General features: G+C 42.1%; 1 protein-coding gene and 12 non-coding genes across 16 annotated transcripts; 12 read left to right on the top strand and 1 right to left on the bottom strand.

The window, feature by feature from the left end:
• Positions 1-17: 17 nt before the first annotated feature.
• On the bottom strand, positions 18-4,434 carry LOC143493618 (G2/M phase-specific E3 ubiquitin-protein ligase-like). 4 transcript variants are annotated; one of them, XM_076992139.1, is made up of 13 exons: positions 4,128-4,434; positions 3,961-4,005; positions 3,784-3,846; positions 3,376-3,576; positions 3,002-3,240; positions 2,815-2,927; positions 2,007-2,204; positions 1,819-1,905; positions 1,211-1,461; positions 991-1,119; positions 757-897; positions 580-685; positions 18-477 (listed from the first exon to the last, which is right to left on the bottom strand). In XM_076992139.1, exons 7-13 carry the CDS (start codon positions 2,107-2,109, stop codon positions 260-262), a joined length of 1,035 nt encoding a protein of 344 aa, XP_076848254.1. In that variant the 5' UTR covers positions 2,110-2,204; positions 2,815-2,927; positions 3,002-3,240; positions 3,376-3,576; positions 3,784-3,846; positions 3,961-4,005; positions 4,128-4,434; the 3' UTR covers positions 18-259. The 4 variants fall into 4 exon arrangements, with proteins under 4 accessions (XP_076848254.1, XP_076848258.1, XP_076848257.1 ...); XM_076992143.1 differs by having other exon boundaries at positions 4,128-4,433; XM_076992142.1 differs by lacking the exons at positions 2,815-2,927; positions 3,002-3,240; positions 3,376-3,576; ... (1 more) ...; positions 3,961-4,005; positions 4,128-4,434 and adding an exon at positions 2,282-2,764.
• A 945-nt stretch (positions 4,435-5,379) lies between these two features.
• On the top strand, positions 5,380-5,452 carry trnaf-gaa (transfer RNA phenylalanine (anticodon GAA)). Its single transcript has one exon. It is a non-coding gene; the product is annotated as a tRNA-Phe (tRNA).
• An 816-nt stretch (positions 5,453-6,268) lies between these two features.
• Positions 6,269-6,341, top strand: trnaf-gaa (transfer RNA phenylalanine (anticodon GAA)). Its single transcript has one exon. It is a non-coding gene; the product is annotated as a tRNA-Phe (tRNA).
• An 816-nt stretch (positions 6,342-7,157) lies between these two features.
• trnaf-gaa (transfer RNA phenylalanine (anticodon GAA)) lies at positions 7,158-7,230 on the top strand. Its single transcript has one exon. It is a non-coding gene; the product is annotated as a tRNA-Phe (tRNA).
• Positions 7,231-8,039: 809 nt separating this feature from the next.
• On the top strand, positions 8,040-8,112 carry trnaf-gaa (transfer RNA phenylalanine (anticodon GAA)). Its single transcript has one exon. It is a non-coding gene; the product is annotated as a tRNA-Phe (tRNA).
• An 816-nt stretch (positions 8,113-8,928) lies between these two features.
• On the top strand, positions 8,929-9,001 carry trnaf-gaa (transfer RNA phenylalanine (anticodon GAA)). The gene has a single exon. It is a non-coding gene; the product is annotated as a tRNA-Phe (tRNA).
• Positions 9,002-9,810: 809 nt separating this feature from the next.
• On the top strand, positions 9,811-9,883 carry trnaf-gaa (transfer RNA phenylalanine (anticodon GAA)). Its single transcript has one exon. It is a non-coding gene; the product is annotated as a tRNA-Phe (tRNA).
• Positions 9,884-10,699: 816 nt separating this feature from the next.
• On the top strand, positions 10,700-10,772 carry trnaf-gaa (transfer RNA phenylalanine (anticodon GAA)). The gene has a single exon. It is a non-coding gene; the product is annotated as a tRNA-Phe (tRNA).
• Positions 10,773-11,588: 816 nt separating this feature from the next.
• trnaf-gaa (transfer RNA phenylalanine (anticodon GAA)) lies at positions 11,589-11,661 on the top strand. The gene has a single exon. It is a non-coding gene; the product is annotated as a tRNA-Phe (tRNA).
• An 816-nt stretch (positions 11,662-12,477) lies between these two features.
• trnaf-gaa (transfer RNA phenylalanine (anticodon GAA)) lies at positions 12,478-12,550 on the top strand. The gene has a single exon. It is a non-coding gene; the product is annotated as a tRNA-Phe (tRNA).
• Positions 12,551-13,366: 816 nt separating this feature from the next.
• On the top strand, positions 13,367-13,439 carry trnaf-gaa (transfer RNA phenylalanine (anticodon GAA)). Its single transcript has one exon. It is a non-coding gene; the product is annotated as a tRNA-Phe (tRNA).
• An 816-nt stretch (positions 13,440-14,255) lies between these two features.
• trnaf-gaa (transfer RNA phenylalanine (anticodon GAA)) lies at positions 14,256-14,328 on the top strand. Its single transcript has one exon. It is a non-coding gene; the product is annotated as a tRNA-Phe (tRNA).
• An 816-nt stretch (positions 14,329-15,144) lies between these two features.
• Positions 15,145-15,217, top strand: trnaf-gaa (transfer RNA phenylalanine (anticodon GAA)). Its single transcript has one exon. It is a non-coding gene; the product is annotated as a tRNA-Phe (tRNA).
• Positions 15,218-15,474: the final 257 nt, after the last annotated feature.

The raw sequence follows: 15,474 nt of genomic DNA, 5'->3' as shown, positions 1-15,474 counted from the left end.
TTTAAGAACAACTTCACTGTAAAAATAATACTGCATGTTTGAGTTTTTCCAGACACGCTGCAATAAACAAATGTACTGCACAATCTGACTTGTCCATAAAGAGTAACAAAAGAATATTATTATTATTAACGTTCTAGCTGGTAAGTGCAATTCTTGTCCAAATGCATAAATGTTAACGAACATGACACTTTATTTGGATTAATCAGATATTAATTAATGATGAATATCTCATAACTCCTATTGATTTTAATTAAAAGTCTCAGATCAAGCCAAATCCACTGTCCGTGCTCCAGACTGCTGCGAGCAAGTCCTTTTCAAAGGCCAGGTATTCTTTATAGTGGCCGGGTAGTTTTAGCAGATGAAAGCATGTGTTGGACTTGGGGAAGGTACATTCCACCACTTCCACATCAAGGTATCTTGGCAGCAGGCTCCAGCCCACCCAGAATCGCAGAAGAACATGCAGGATGTTTGAGGAGCCTGCATATAAAAACTCTTCAAATGAATAACAATGAAAATCATAAAATGTGAATCTATAATCAACTTCCCTAATTCAATAATCAATACACAAAATTCACGTACTATTCTCAATGAATCTGCGAAGAAATTCAGTAAGCCTACACTGGTCCTCCAGGTTAACCTCGCTGTCTTCATTGTGTACTGGCCAATTGACTTTTTCTAGAATCATCTAATAGAACAGGTTAATGAACTTTAAAACATCCATCTATAAACAGGTTTATTCTACAGACCCACATTTACCTCAGGAGTGAACTGCATGTCAGAGGACCGTGGAAAAAGAAAAGGGATTGTATCCTTTCGCTCAGTCAGCAAGGGCCAGATCAGAGTTTCTTTTAAGCCACGCCTTAACTGCTTCACTTGCTTCCATGTCCTCCCAATGACCTGCAAAAATTGAGTATTGATAACAATAAGGAGACTCATGTGTCTTACTTGCCTCTACCACCTAGACACACAATAAGAGGACAGACAACTCACTGCATGATAGAGAAGTTTGTCATGTAGCCACATTCTGTTTTGTGATGTCAACGCCGGTAAGTCCCAGGACACTGCTAGCTCAGTGATTTTTGTTTTGTCTTCTGCTGCAAGTTCCTTTGAACTCTCAAGCTAAAATATAATGTTATAATTTGTTCATACATAAATATGCAAGTGGAATTGTACAATCATCCTTGTAAAACAGTATCTAAAAGGAACATACCATACTGATTAGGTCACGGACATCAGTGTCAGCACAGTCTGCAATCTCAATTGTGGTCGTTTCTGGCGACCCACCAAACAACACATGCATAATTGCTGGGCTTAGTCCAGCAAAGGTTGGCCCTTCATGGAGGAATGAGTGACCCATCATTCGGCCAGCAACAAGAAAGAAATCGCTCTCAAAAAGAAGTTGAGATGTTGATGGAATCAGATGGTCTTTTTCACCTTCAAATAGAAGTGTTCCTCCTGGCACTTCAAAGAAGATTGCTTTGTTAATCAAAAACACATTTTAAAACATTTGACTAACATTCTCTTTCCCTGTTAAATGATCACTGCATTAAGGCAAAAAGCTGATTGATAGCCTGTTATGTATATTAATATATATTAGCATTTACTTTAGGGACATTAAAACAGCAATAACATTTCCTTTAAACAGCACAGTAATTAAAAACTAAGAAGCAAAATATGCTGGCCGAAAAGAACACTGCTTTTTGAGATGCCCTCAGATTGTCAAATCATTTAAAAAGACAGGAGAGAGGTTGCAACAATGTGCACTGATTCGCTCTATACATTTCCCTTTAAAGTGCATACAAAGATACCATGACTTACTAAAGTTTATTTCAAAACCATGTTGAATTTTAGACATAATGGTTTCAAAGAAATGGCGCATCACCCCATCTCCAATAGCTGGATCACCTAAAAAGCATAAAAAAAACATTTCATACATAACCAGATATATAAGAAAGCATTTTTATGTCCATCAAGTACACTTATTCCGAAGTCTTTGTCAACATTACCCTTGAGTGTGCAAGACAATGGGCAAGCCCAATCAATATTAGCCATCTTATAAAAAGACAGGATTGCCCTCTCCCTGTCTGCTGGAGTATCTCTGAGATCCATTTGAAGATGTAGTGGTTTTCCAGTTTCGTGTTTTTGTAACAGGCTGTCTCTGAATTTCTTTGCAGCATATGCTGGATTTGGCTCATTTTTCCAATCTGTAAATAATAAAGATTATTTGTTACAGGCTCCAACTACCGACATAAAAATAAGTATATTATGCAGGTGTACAGACCATCCGGTTCCCTCTCCTCAATGCTGTCCAAATCAATAATGTGTGAATATAGTTCATTGCCCTGAGATGGCACCAAGTTGATACTGTTGTCAGTTTCAGGCTGTCCTGAGCTTCTCAGGGGTCTCCCCTCACTGGTACTGGAGCTGGACTGTCTGGGTCTCCCCTCACTGGTACTGGAGCTGGACTGTCTGGGTCTCCCCTCACTGGTGCTGGAGCAGGGACTTTCTGGGCCTCCCTCACACACTACCTGCTCACTATCCTGTGACTTCCTTACATGCAAATATTTAAATTAAACTGACTGTTAGGCTAAAAAGAAAACCCTCATAAATTATATTCAGCCACTATGAAGGTGCAGAAGTTTCCTCTAAAGGAATAACAAGTAGTGGAGTTCATTTCAAATAACCAGAGCACAAACCAATCACACTAACTACAACCAATATCTAAAACTCAAAAGGTTTCCGTTCTCATTTTCTAAAGATGTAAATGGTGTATCCAGCTTTTCACAATGTATTTTAAATTCCACTGTAAATTACCTTAGGCACTCATCACTGTGAAACTTGATTGTTGCAAAGGGAAATTCAGCACCACATGTCATGCATTCTTGAGGTGGTCCAGCTACCTCTTCACAAATCTCTGCCTCAGGTTCCTAAGGATCAACATACATTGTTTAAAACAATAGAAAAAAGTAAAGACAAATTTCTGTCGAACTGAGTTACTTACATTGTCCATATCAAGATTCCTCTGTAGTGGGCGAATGAATACTGTAGCGTGACCTATTTGAGTCTGTGGATCCTTTAAATAATTCACATCATATCCTTCCCTGGGACAAGGTATGATACTCAGTTGCCTACTTTTAGTTGTACCAGCAATTCTCAAGAGCTCAAATCCACCACCCTGTCTCAGTTTGGGATACGCCTCCAAAAGGAACCTTTTGAATTCATCTGGACTTTTATGGTTGCCTTATAAAAAACAATTATTAATAATTAGAAAGTTTCTCAAAACTGCAATGTTATCAAAAATAATTATTTAAGATTCTTAACACACTAAAGAACGAACTATTTAAATTTTCTGTATCATAAACACAGGTCACTCACCTCGATAGGTAACGCGCTTCTCCCCTAAACCAAATGTGCTCAGTCGCCGTTTCAGCTGACGAGTAGGAACAGATTCTGCATTTTTGTCCGACAGACAGCAGAACGTATGAGTATATGAACAGGGCTGTCTTAATTGTCCAAACGTTTGACGCCTGGACAGCGGTCTTCCTTTATATGGCCGAAACAGTCTGGCAACTTCCGCTATAGTGGCACAACAAATGTATTTGTGAGTTTTTGTCATTCCAATCACGTAAATGTGCTTTCTAGCTAGTGATGTCGTTGCTAACTTAATCTGCAATTAGCTAGGCTAAGAACTAGCGGCTACAGCTGAATACTATTGGGACACGTTTCGCATTAACTTCGGCTCCTGGATGCTTGTGGGTTCTTTGACCCAAATAAGCCACATACCATCTACAGGGTGTATATGTTGAGCTGAACCTGTGCTTGACTGAGCCGCTGCAGACGAGGTTGCTGCAAGGAGAAGGATGAGGCCATTATTTAACTAAACAACAGTACAACTATGGCGTTCCTGGGTAAAACTGCATTTTAATAATCTATAGAAAAGAATGAAAACGCTAAACCTACACTGGTTCAGATCGACTGCGACTGAGGTTGCTGCAGATGTTGACGCTGCAAGGAGAGGGGCAGTTAGAACACGAGGACATTATTTCATTAAAGAGTATAACGGTGGCGTTCTTCGGTATAAATACATTTTGATAATCAGCAAAAATAATTAAAAACACGAAACTTACGCTTATCCAGCTCATCTGCGATTTCTCGCAGGACCTGGGACAACTTTCCACGTGCCATTTTGTAAGGATTAAGGATCACTAGTTATGTCTTGTCCGCCTTGCAGCTCATCCACACCTCCCTCGACCAATAGCTCGTTAGAACTGCAATAGTCCCCGCCCACTTCATTAACATGGACTTGAGGAATAAATCCATAAATAAATAAATCTTTAAATCCATAAATCCACAAATAAATTAATTCTTAAATCCATAAATAAATAAATCCACAAAAAAAACATTTAAATACATAAAAAATAAATAAAAACTATTTTATGTCGAATATTTATGTATTTGTTCATGAATTTCTACTTTTAGGCTGTACATTTATTTATTTATTTATTTATTTATTTGTCACCTTTCGTCCTCCATAGGTCCCTGGTTCGATCCCGGGTTTCGGCATGAACTCGACCTAGCTAGGCGGAAAGCCTCAGCTTTTGAATTACCTGTGCATTCTGTTGAAAAATTATAAACAGACATAAACTGTTTGATGTTTTGTTGTGAGATTTCACAGTGGGATTGTCAGAACTCGAGACTCTAGATGTTCAATTCATCTGCTGATAAAGCATTTGGAGAAGGAAATGTGTAGGTGTCAACTTGCATGTACGCGTTGTCCAAAAGCATAGGTGTACCACTTCACGACATGCTTAAGTTTTGACTGAATTGGACTTTCCTCTGCTTCCTTCGGCTTATGGACAGTCTTTGTCCAAAAGTAAAAAGAGATGTGGCAAAGATGTCAACTGTTTGCTGGAGGAATCCAAAGTGACCATGTTCTAAGAGACCTTTGAAGGTCAAGAAATGATTCCCTTAAGACTAGAGCTGGCTGCTTCATGCTTATCGTAAGCAAGCAAGAAGTCAGTAAGAGAGCTTTGGAGAATGTGGGCATCGATCCCACTACCTCTCGCATGCAAAGCGAGCGCTCTACCACTTGAGCTAATCCCCCTCTCAAGAGTTTATCCTTTTGATTGGAGTATTAAGGAAAGCTTACGGATCAGCTCAGCCCGACTAGGAAATAATACCGAATCCAGCATTGACCCACAAGGTTTTCTCATGTTGGCATCATGATAAACATTGCCAAATTAGGTCTTGCCGTACCTGTCCGTGAATTTCACTGTGCCAAAACCGTTACGCTGTGAAAGCATGTTGCAAGAACCTAAGGAAAGGTAACAGTCGTTGAAAAAGTTTCGTTTGCATCTCGACGTGGTTTATCTGCAGCTTGCCGAAATAGCTCAGTTGGGAGAGCGTTAGACTGAAGATCTAAAGGTCCCTGGTTCGATCCCGGGTTTCGGCTTGAACTCGACCTAGCTAGGCGGTAAGCCTCAGCTTTTGAATGACCTGTGCATTCTGTTGAAAAATTATAAACAGACATAAACTGTTTGATGTTTTGTTGTGAGATTTCACAGTGGGATTGTCAGAACTCGAGACTCTAGATGTTCAATTCATCTGCTGATAAAGCATTTGGAGAAGGAAATGTGTAGGTGTCAACTTGCATGTACGCGTTGTCCAAAAGCATAGGTGTACCACTTCACGACATGCTTAAGTTTTGACTGAATTGGACTTTCCTCTGCTTCCTTTGGCTTATGGACAGTCTTTGTCCAAAAGTAAAAAGAGATGTGGCAAAGATGTCAACTGTTTGCTGGAGGAATCCAAAGTGACCATGTTCTAAGAGACCTTTGAAGGTCATGAAATGATTCCCTAAAGACTAGAGCTGGCTGCTTCATGCTTATCGTAAGCAAGCAAGGAGTCAGTAAGAGAGCTTTGGAGAATGTGGGCATCGATCCCACTACCTCTCGCATGCAAAGCGAGCACTCTACCACTTGAGCTAATCCCCCTCTCAAGAGTTTATCCTTTTGATTGGAGTATTAAGGAAAGCTTACGGATCAGCTCAGCCCGACTAGGAAATAATACCGAATCCAGCATTGACCCACAAGGTTTTCTCATGTTGGCATCATGATAAACATTGCCAAATTAGGTCTTGCCGTACCTGTCCGTGAATTTCACTGTGCCGAAACCGTTACGCTGTGAAAGCATGTTGCAAGAACCTAAGGAAAGGTAACAGTCGTTGATAAAGTTTCGTTTGCATCTCGACGTGGTTTATCTGCAGCTTGCCGAAATAGCTCAGTTGGGAGAGCGTTAGACTGAAGATCTAAAGGTCCCTGGTTCGATCCCGGGTTTCGGCATGAACTCGACCTAGCTAGGCGGAAAGCCTCAGCTTTTGAATTACCTGTGCATTCTGTTGAAAAATTATAAACAGACATAAACTGTTTGATGTTTTGTTGTGAGATTTCACAGTGGGATTGTCAGAACTCGAGACTCTAGATGTTCAATTCATCTGCTGATAAAGCATTTGGAGAAGGAAATGTGTAGGTGTCAACTTGCATGTACGCGTTGTCCAAAAGCATAGGTGTACCACTTCACGACATGCTTAAGTTTTGACTGAATTGGACTTTCCTCTGCTTCCTTCGGCTTATGGACAGTCTTTGTCCAAAAGTAAAAAGAGATGTGGCAAAGATGTCAACTGTTTGCTGGAGGAATCCAAAGTGACCATGTTCTAAGAGACCTTTGAAGGTCATGAAATGATTCCCTTAAGACTATTGCTGGCTGTTTCATGCTTATCGTAAGCAAGCAAGGAGTCAGTAAGAAAGCTTTGGAGAATGTGGGCATCGATCCCATTACCTCTCGCATGCAAAGCGAGCGCTCTACCACTTGAGCTAATCCCCCTCTCAAGAGTTTATTCTTTTGATTGGAGTTTTAAGGAAAGCTTACGGATCAGCTCAGCCCGACTAGGAAATAATACCGAATCCAGCATTGACCCACAAGGTTTTCTCATGTTGGCATCATGATAAACATTGCCAAATTAGGTCTTGCCGTACCTGTCCGTGAATTTCACTGTGCCAAAACCGTTACGCTGTGAAAGCATGTTGCAAGAACCTAAGGAAAGGTAACAGTCGTTGATAAAGTTTCGTTTGCATCTCGACGTGGTTTATCTGCAGCTTGCCGAAATAGCTCAGTTGGGAGAGCGTTAGACTGAAGATCTAAAGGTCCCTGGTTCGATCCCGGGTTTCGGCATGAACTCTACCTAGCTAGGTGGAAAGCCTCAGCTTTTGAATGACCTGTGCATTCTGTTGAAAAATTATAAACAGACATAAACTGTTTGATGTTTTGTTGTGAGATTTCACAGTGGGATTGTCAGAACTCGAGACTCTAGATGTTCAATTCATCTGCTGATAAAGCATTTGGAGAAGGAAATGTGTAGGTGTCAACTTGCATGTACGCGTTGTCCAAAAGCATAGGTGTACCACTTCACGACATGCTTAAGTTTTGACTGAATTGGACTTTCCTCTGCTTCCTTCGGCTTATGGACATTCTTTGTCCAAAAGTAAAAAGAGATGTGGCAAAGATGTCAACTGTTTGCTGGAGGAATCCAAAGTGACCATGTTCTAAGAGACCTTTGAAGGTCATGAAATGATTCCCTTAAGACTAGTGCTGGCTGCTTATCGTAAGCAAGCAAGGAGTCAGTAAGAGAGCTTTGGAGAATGTGGGCATCGATCCCACTACCTCTCGCATGCAAAGCGAGCGCTCTACCACTTGAGCTAATCCCCCTCTCAAGAGTTTATTCTTTTGATTGGAGTTTTAAGGAAAGCTTACGGATCAGCTCAGCCCGACTAGGAAATAATACCGAATCCAGCATTGACCCACAAGGTTTTCTCATGTTGGCATCATGATAAACATTGCCAAATTAGGTCTTGCCGTACCTGTCCGTGAATTTCACTGTGCCAAAACCGTTACGCTGTGAAAGCATGTTGCAAGAACCTAAGGAAAGGTAACAGTCGTTGATAAAGTTTCGTTTGCATCTCGACGTGGTTTATCTGCAGCTTGCCGAAATAGCTCAGTTGGGAGACCGTTAGACTGAAGATCTAAAGGTCCCTGGTTCGATCCCGGGTTTCGGCATGAACTCTACCTAGCTAGGCGGAAAGCCTCAGCTTTTGAATGACCTGTGCATTCTGTTGAAAAATTATAAACAGACATAAACTGTTTGATGTTTTGTTGTGAGATTTCACAGTGGGATTGTCAGAACTCGAGACTCTAGATGTTCAATTCATCTGCTGATAAAGCATTTGGAGAAGGAAATGTGTAGGTGTCAACTTGCATGTACGCGTTGTCCAAAAGCATAGGTGTACCACTTCACGACATGCTTAAGTTTTGACTGAATTGGACTTTCCTCTGCTTCCTTCGGCTTATGGACATTCTTTGTCCAAAAGTAAAAAGAGATGTGGCAAAGATGTCAACTGTTTGCTGGAGGAATCCAAAGTGACCATGTTCTAAGAGACCTTTGAAGGTCATGAAATGATTCCCTTAAGACTAGAGCTGGCTGCTTCATGCTTATCGTAAGCAAGAAAGGAGTCAGTAAGAGAGCTTTGGAGAATGTGGGCATCGATCCTACTACCTCTCGCATGCAAAGCGAGCGCTCTACAACTTGAGCTAATCCCCCTGTCAAGAGTTTATCCTTTTGATTGGAGTTTTAAGGAAAGCTTACGGATCAGCTCAGCCCGACTAGGAAATAATACCGAATCCAGCATTGACCCACAAGGTTTTCTCATGTTGGCATCATGATAAACATTGCCAAATTAGGTCTTGCCGTACCTGTCCGTGAATTTCACTGTGCCGAAACCGTTACGCTGTGAAAGCATGTTGCAAGAACCTAAGGAAAGGTAACAGTCGTTGATAAAGTTTCGTTTGCATCTCGACGTGCTTTATCTGCAGCTTGCCGAAATAGCTCAGTTGGGAGAGCGTTAGACTGAAGATCTAAAGGTCCCTTGTTCGATCCCGGGTTTCTGCATGAACTCGACCTAGCTAGGCGGAAAGCCTCAGCTTTTGAATGACCTGTGCATTCTGTTGAAAAATTATAAACAGACATAAACTGTTTGATGTTTTGTTGTGAGATTTCACAGTGGGATTGTCAGAACTCGAGACTCTAGATGTTCAATTCATCTGCTGATAAAGCATTTGGAGAAGGAAATGTGTAGGTGTCAACTTGCATGTACGCGTTGTCCAAAAGCATAGGTGTACCACTTCACGACATGCTTAAGTTTTGACTGAATTGGACTTTCCTCTGCTTCCTTTGGCTTATGGACAGTCTTTGTCCAAAAGTAAAAAGAGATGTGGCAAAGATGTCAACTGTTTGCTGGAGGAATCCAAAGTGACCATGTTCTAAGAGACCTTTGAAGGTCATGAAATGATTCCCTTAAGACTAGAGCTGGCTGCTTACCGTAAGCAAGCAAGGAGTCAGTAAGAGAGCTTTGGAGAATGTGGGCATCGATCCCACTACCTCTCGCATGCAAAGCGAGCGCTCTACCACTTGAGCTAATCCCCCTCTCAAGAGTTTATTCTTTTGATTGGAGTTTTAAGGAAAGCTTACGGATCAGCTCAGCCCGACTAGGAAATAATACCGAATCCAGCATTGACCCACAAGGTTTTCTCATGTTGGCATCATGATAAACATTGCCAAATTAGGTCTTGCCGTACCTGTCCGTGAATTTCACTGTGCCAAAACCGTTACGCTGTGAAAGCATGTTGCAAGAACCTAAGGAAAGGTAACAGTCGTTGATAAAGTTTCGTTTGCATCTCGACGTGGTTTATCTGCAGCTTGCCGAAATAGCTCAGTTGGGAGAGCGTTAGACTGAAGATCTAAAGGTCCCTGGTTCGATCCCGGGTTTCGGCATGAACTCTACCTAGCTAGGCGGAAAGCCTCAGCTTTTGAATGACCTGTGCATTCTGTTGAAAAATTATAAACAGACATAAACTGTTTGATGTTTTGTTGTGAGATTTCACAGTGGGATTGTCAGAACTCGAGACTCTAGATGTTCAATTCATCTGCTGATAAAGCATTTGGAGAAGGAAATGTGTAGGTGTCAACTTGCATGTACGCGTTGTCCAAAAGCATAGGTGTACCACTTCACGACATGCTTAAGTTTTGACTGAATTGGACTTTCCTCTGCTTCCTTCGGCTTATGGACATTCTTTGTCCAAAAGTAAAAAGAGATGTGGCAAAGATGTCAACTGTTTGCTGGAGGAATCCAAAGTGACCATGTTCTAAGAGACCTTTGAAGGTCATGAAATGATTCCCTTAAGACTAGAGCTGGCTGCTTCATGCTTATCGTAAGCAAGAAAGGAGTCAGTAAGAGAGCTTTGGAGAATGTGGGCATCGATCCTACTACCTCTCGCATGCAAAGCGAGCGCTCTACCACTTGAGCTAATCCCCCTGTCAAGAGTTTATCCTTTTGATTGGAGTTTTAAGGAAAGCTTACGGATCAGCTCAGCCCGACTAGGAAATAATACCGAATCCAGCATTGACCCACAAGGTTTTCTCATGTTGGCATCATGATAAACATTGCCAAATTAGGTCTTGCCGTACCTGTCCGTGAATTTCACTGTGCCGAAACCGTTACGCTGTGAAAGCATGTTGCAAGAACCTAAGGAAAGGTAACAGTCGTTGATAAAGTTTCGTTTGCATCTCGACGTGGTTTATCTGCAGCTTGCCGAAATAGCTCAGTTGGGAGAGCGTTAGACTGAAGATCTAAAGGTCCCTGGTTCGATCCCGGGTTTCGGCATGAACTCGACCTAGCTAGGCGGAAAGCCTCAGCTTTTGAATGACCTGTGCATTCTGTTGAAAAATTATAAACAGACATAAACTGTTTGATGTTTTGTTGTGAGATTTCACAGTGGGATTGTCAGAACTCGAGACTCTAGATGTTCAATTCATCTGCTGATAAAGCATTTGGAGAAGGAAATGTGTAGGTGTCAACTTGCATGTACGCGTTGTCCAAAAGCATAGGTGTACCACTTCACGACATGCTTAAGTTTTGACTGAATTGGACTTTCCTCTGCTTCCTTTGGCTTATGGACAGTCTTTGTCCAAAAGTAAAAAGAGATGTGGCAAAGATGTCAACTGTTTGCTGGAGGAATCCAAAGTGACCATGTTCTAAGAGACCTTTGAAGGTCATGAAATGATTCCCTTAAGACTAGAGCTGGCTGCTTCATGCTTATCGTAAGCAAGCAAGGAGTCAGTAAGAGAGCTTTGGAGAATGTGGGCATCGGTCCCACTACCTCTCGCATGCAAAGCGAGCGCTCTACCACTTGAGCTAATCCCCCTCTCAAGAGTTTATCCTTTTGATTGGAGTATTAAGGAAAGCTTACGGATCAGCTCAGCCCGACTAGGAAATAATACCGAATCCAGCATCGACCCACAAGGTTTTCTCATGTTGGCATCATGATAAACATTGCCAAATTAGGTCTTGCCGTACCTGTCCGTGAATTTCACTGTGCCGAAACCGTTACGCTGTGAAAGCATGTTGCAAGAACCTAAGGAAAGGTAACAGTCGTTGATAAAGTTTCGTTTGCATCTCGACGTGGTTTATCTGCAGCTTGCCGAAATAGCTCAGTTGGGAGAGCGTTAGACTGAAGATCTAAAGGTCCCTGGTTCGATCCCGGGTTTCGGCATGAACTCGACCTAGCTAGGCGGAAAGCCTCAGCTTTTGAATTACCTGTGCATTCTGTTGAAAAATTATAAACAGACATAAACTGTTTGATGTTTTGTTGTGAGATTTCACAGTGGGATTGTCAGAACTCGAGACTCTAGATGTTCAATTCATCTGCTGATAAAGCATTTGGAGAAGGAAATGTGTAGGTGTCAACTTGCATGTACGCGTTGTCCAAAAGCATAGGTGTACCACTTCACGACATGCTTAAGTTTTGACTGAATTGGACTTTCCTCTGCTTCCTTCGGCTTATGGACAGTCTTTGTCCAAAAGTAAAAAGAGATGTGGCAAAGATGTCAACTGTTTGCTGGAGGAATCCAAAGTGACCATGTTCTAAGAGACCTTTGAAGGTCATGAAATGATTCCCTTAAGACTAGAGCTGGCTGCTTCATGCTTATCGTAAGCAAGAAAGGAGTCAGTAAGAGAGCTTTGGAGAATGTGGGCATCGATCCTACTACCTCTCGCATGCAAAGCGAGCGCTCTACCACTTGAGCTAATCCCCCTCTCAAGAGTTTATCCTTTTGATTGGAGTTTTAAGGAAAGCTTACGGGTCAGCTCAGCCCGACTAGGAAATAATACCGAATCCAGCATTGACCCACAAGGTTTTCTCATGTTGGCATCATGATAAACATTGCCAAATTAGGTCTTGCCGTACCTGTCCGTGAATTTCACTGTGCCAAAACCGTTACGCTGTGAAAGCATGTTGCAAGAACCTAAGGAAAGGTAACAGTCGTTGATAAAGTTTCGTTTGCATCTCGACGTGGTTTATCTGCAGCTTGCCGAAATAGCTCAGTTGGGAGAGCGTTAGACTGAAGATTTAAAGGTCCCTGGTTCGATCCCGGGTTTCCGCATGAACTCGACCTAGCTAGGCGGAAAGCCTCAGCTTTTGAATGACCTGTGCATTCTGTTGAAAAATTATAAACAGACATAAACTGTTTGATGTTTTGTTGTGAGATTTCACAGTGGGATTGTCAGAACTCGAGACTCTAGATGTTCAATTCATCTGCTGATAAAGCATTTGGAGAAGGAAATGTGTAGGTGTCAACATGCATGTACGCGTTGTCCAAAAGCATAGGTGTACCACTTCACAACATGCTTAAGTTTTGACTGAATTGGACTTTCCTCTGCTTCCTTCGGCTTATGGACAGTCTTTGTCCAAAAGTAAAAAGAGATGTGGCAAAGATGTCAACTGTTTGCTGGAGGAATCCAAAGTGACCATGTTCTAAGAGACCTTTGAAGGTCATGAAATGATTCCCTTAAGACTAGAGCTGGCTGCTTCATGCTTATCGTAAGCAAGCAAGGAGTCAGTAAGAGAGCTTTGGAGAATGTGGGCATCGATCCCACTACCTCTCGCATGCAAAGCGAGCGCTCTACCACTTGAGCTAATCCCCCTCTCAAGAGTTTATCCTTTTGATTGGAGTATTAAGGAAAGCTTACGGATCAGCTCAGCCCGACTAGGAAATAATACCGAATCCAGCATTGACCCACAAGGTTTTCTCATGTTGGCATCATGATAAACATTGCCAAATTAGGTCTTGCCGTACCTGTCCGTGAATTTCACTGTGCCGAAACCGTTACGCTGTGAAAGCATGTTGCAAGAACCTAAGGAAAGGTAACAGTCGTTGAAAAAGTTTCGTTTGCATCTCGACGTGGTTTATCTGCAGCTTGCCGAAATAGCTCAGTTGGGAGAGCGTTAGACTGAAGATCTAAAGGTCCCTGGTTCGATCCCGGGTTTCGGCATGAACTCGACCTAGCTAGGCGGTAAGCCTCAGCTTTTGAATGACCTGTGCATTCTGTTGAAAAATTATAAACAGACATAAACTGTTTGATGTTTTGTTGTGAGATTTCACAGTGGGATTGTCAGAACTCGAGACTCTAGATGTTCAATTCATCTGCTGATAAAGCATTTGGAGAAGGAAATGTGTAGGTGTCAACTTGCATGTACGCGTTGTCCAAAAGCATAGGTGTACCACTTCACGACATGCTTAAGTTTTGACTGAATTGGACTTTCCTCTGCTTCCTTTGGCTTATGGACAGTCTTTGTCCAAAAGTAAAAAGAGATGTGGCAAAGATGTCAACTGTTTGCTGGAGGAATCCAAAGTGACCATGTTCTAAGAGACCTTTGAAGGTCATGAAATGATTCCCTTAAGACTAGAGCTGGCTGCTTCATGCTTATCGTAAGCAAGAAAGGAGTCAGTAAGAGAGCTTTGGAGAATGTGGGCATCGATCCTACCACCTCTCGCATGCAAAGCGAGCTCTCTACCACTTGAGCTAATCCCCCTCTCAAGAGTTTATCCTTTTGATTGGAGTTTTAAGGAAAGCTTACGGATCAGCTCAGCCCGACTAGGAAATAATACCGAATCCAGCATTGACCCACAAGGTTTTCTCATGTTGGCATCATGATAAACATTGCCAAATTAGGTCTTGCCGTACCTGTCCGTGAATTTCACTGTGCCAAAACCGTTACGCTGTGAAAGCATGTTGCAAGAACCTAAGGAAAGGTAACAGTCGTTGATAAAGTTTCGTTTGCATCTCGACGTGGTTTATCTGCAGCTTGCCGAAATAGCTCAGTTGGGAGAGCGTTAGACTGAAGATTTAAAGGTCCCTGGTTCGATCCCGGGTTTCCGCATGAACTCGACCTAGCTAGGCGGAAAGCCTCAGCTTTTGAATGACCTGTGCATTCTGTTGAAAAATTATAAACAGACATAAACTGTTTGATGTTTTGTTGTGAGATTTCACAGTGGGATTGTCAGAACTCGAGACTCTAGATGTTCAATTCATCTGCTGATAAAGCATTTGGAGAAGGAAATGTGTAGGTGTCAACTTGCATGTACGCGTTGTCCAAAAGCATAGGTGTACCACTTCACAACATGCTTAAGTTTTGACTGAATTGGACTTTCCTCTGCTTCCTTCGGCTTATGGACAGTCTTTGTCCAAAAGTAAAAAGAGATGTGGCAAAGATGTCAACTGTTTGCTGGAGGAATCCAAAGTGACCATGTTCTAAGAGACCTTTGAAGGTCATGAAATGATTCCCTTAAGACTATTGCTGGCTGTTTCATGCTTATCGTAAGCAAGCAAGGAGTCAGTAAGAAAGCTTTGGAGAATGTGGGCATCGATCCCATTACCTCTCGCATGCAAAGCGAGCGCTCTACTACTTGAGCTAATCCCCCTCTCAAGAGTTTATTCTTTTGATTGGAGTTTTAAGGAAAGCTTACGGATCAGCTCAGCCCGACTAGGAAATAATACCGAATCCAGCATTGACCCACAAGGTTTTCTCATGTTGGCATCATGATAAACATTGCCAAATTAGGTCTTGCCGTACCTGTCCGTGAATTTCACTGTGCCAAAACCGTTACGCTGTGAAAGCATGTTGCAAGAACCTAAGGAAAGGTAACAGTCGTTGATAAAGTTTCGTTTGCATCTCGACGTGGTTTATCTGCAGCTTGCCGAAATAGCTCAGTTGGGAGAGCGTTAGACTGAAGATCTAAAGGTCCCTGGTTCGATCCCGGGTTTCGGCATGAACTCGACCTAGCTAGGCGGAAAGCCTCAGCTTTTGAATTACCTGTGCATTCTGTTGAAAAATTATAAACAGACATAAACTGTTTGATGTTTTGTTGTGAGATTTCACAGTGGGATTGTCAGAACTCGAGACTCTAGATGTTCAATTCATCTGCTGATAAAGCATTTGGAGAAGGAAATGTGTAGGTGTCAACTTGCATGTACGCGTTGTCCAAAAGCATAGGTGTACCACTTCACGACATGCTTAAGTTTTGAC

The sequence above is a fragment of the Brachyhypopomus gauderio genome, unplaced genomic scaffold (genome assembly GCF_052324685.1).
Source record: "Brachyhypopomus gauderio isolate BG-103 unplaced genomic scaffold, BGAUD_0.2 sc90, whole genome shotgun sequence".
Lineage (NCBI taxonomy): Eukaryota > Metazoa > Chordata > Actinopteri > Gymnotiformes > Hypopomidae > Brachyhypopomus > Brachyhypopomus gauderio.
This window is presented reverse-complemented; position numbering and strand designations above follow the sequence as displayed.

Excerpts from the sequence above, each read along its gene's own strand:
- LOC143493618 (XM_076992139.1), bottom strand. The coding sequence starts at position 2,109 with ATGGATCTCAGAGATACTCCAGCAGACAGGGAGAGGGCAATCCTGTCT. Across the intron at positions 1,462-1,818 it reads TGGTTTTGAAATAAACTTTA|TGCCAGGAGGAACACTTCTA; the intron begins GTAAGTCATGGT and ends TCTTCTTTGAAG. Across the intron at positions 478-579 it reads TCGCAGATTCATTGAGAATA|GCTCCTCAAACATCCTGCAT; the intron begins GTACGTGAATTT and ends TTTTATATGCAG.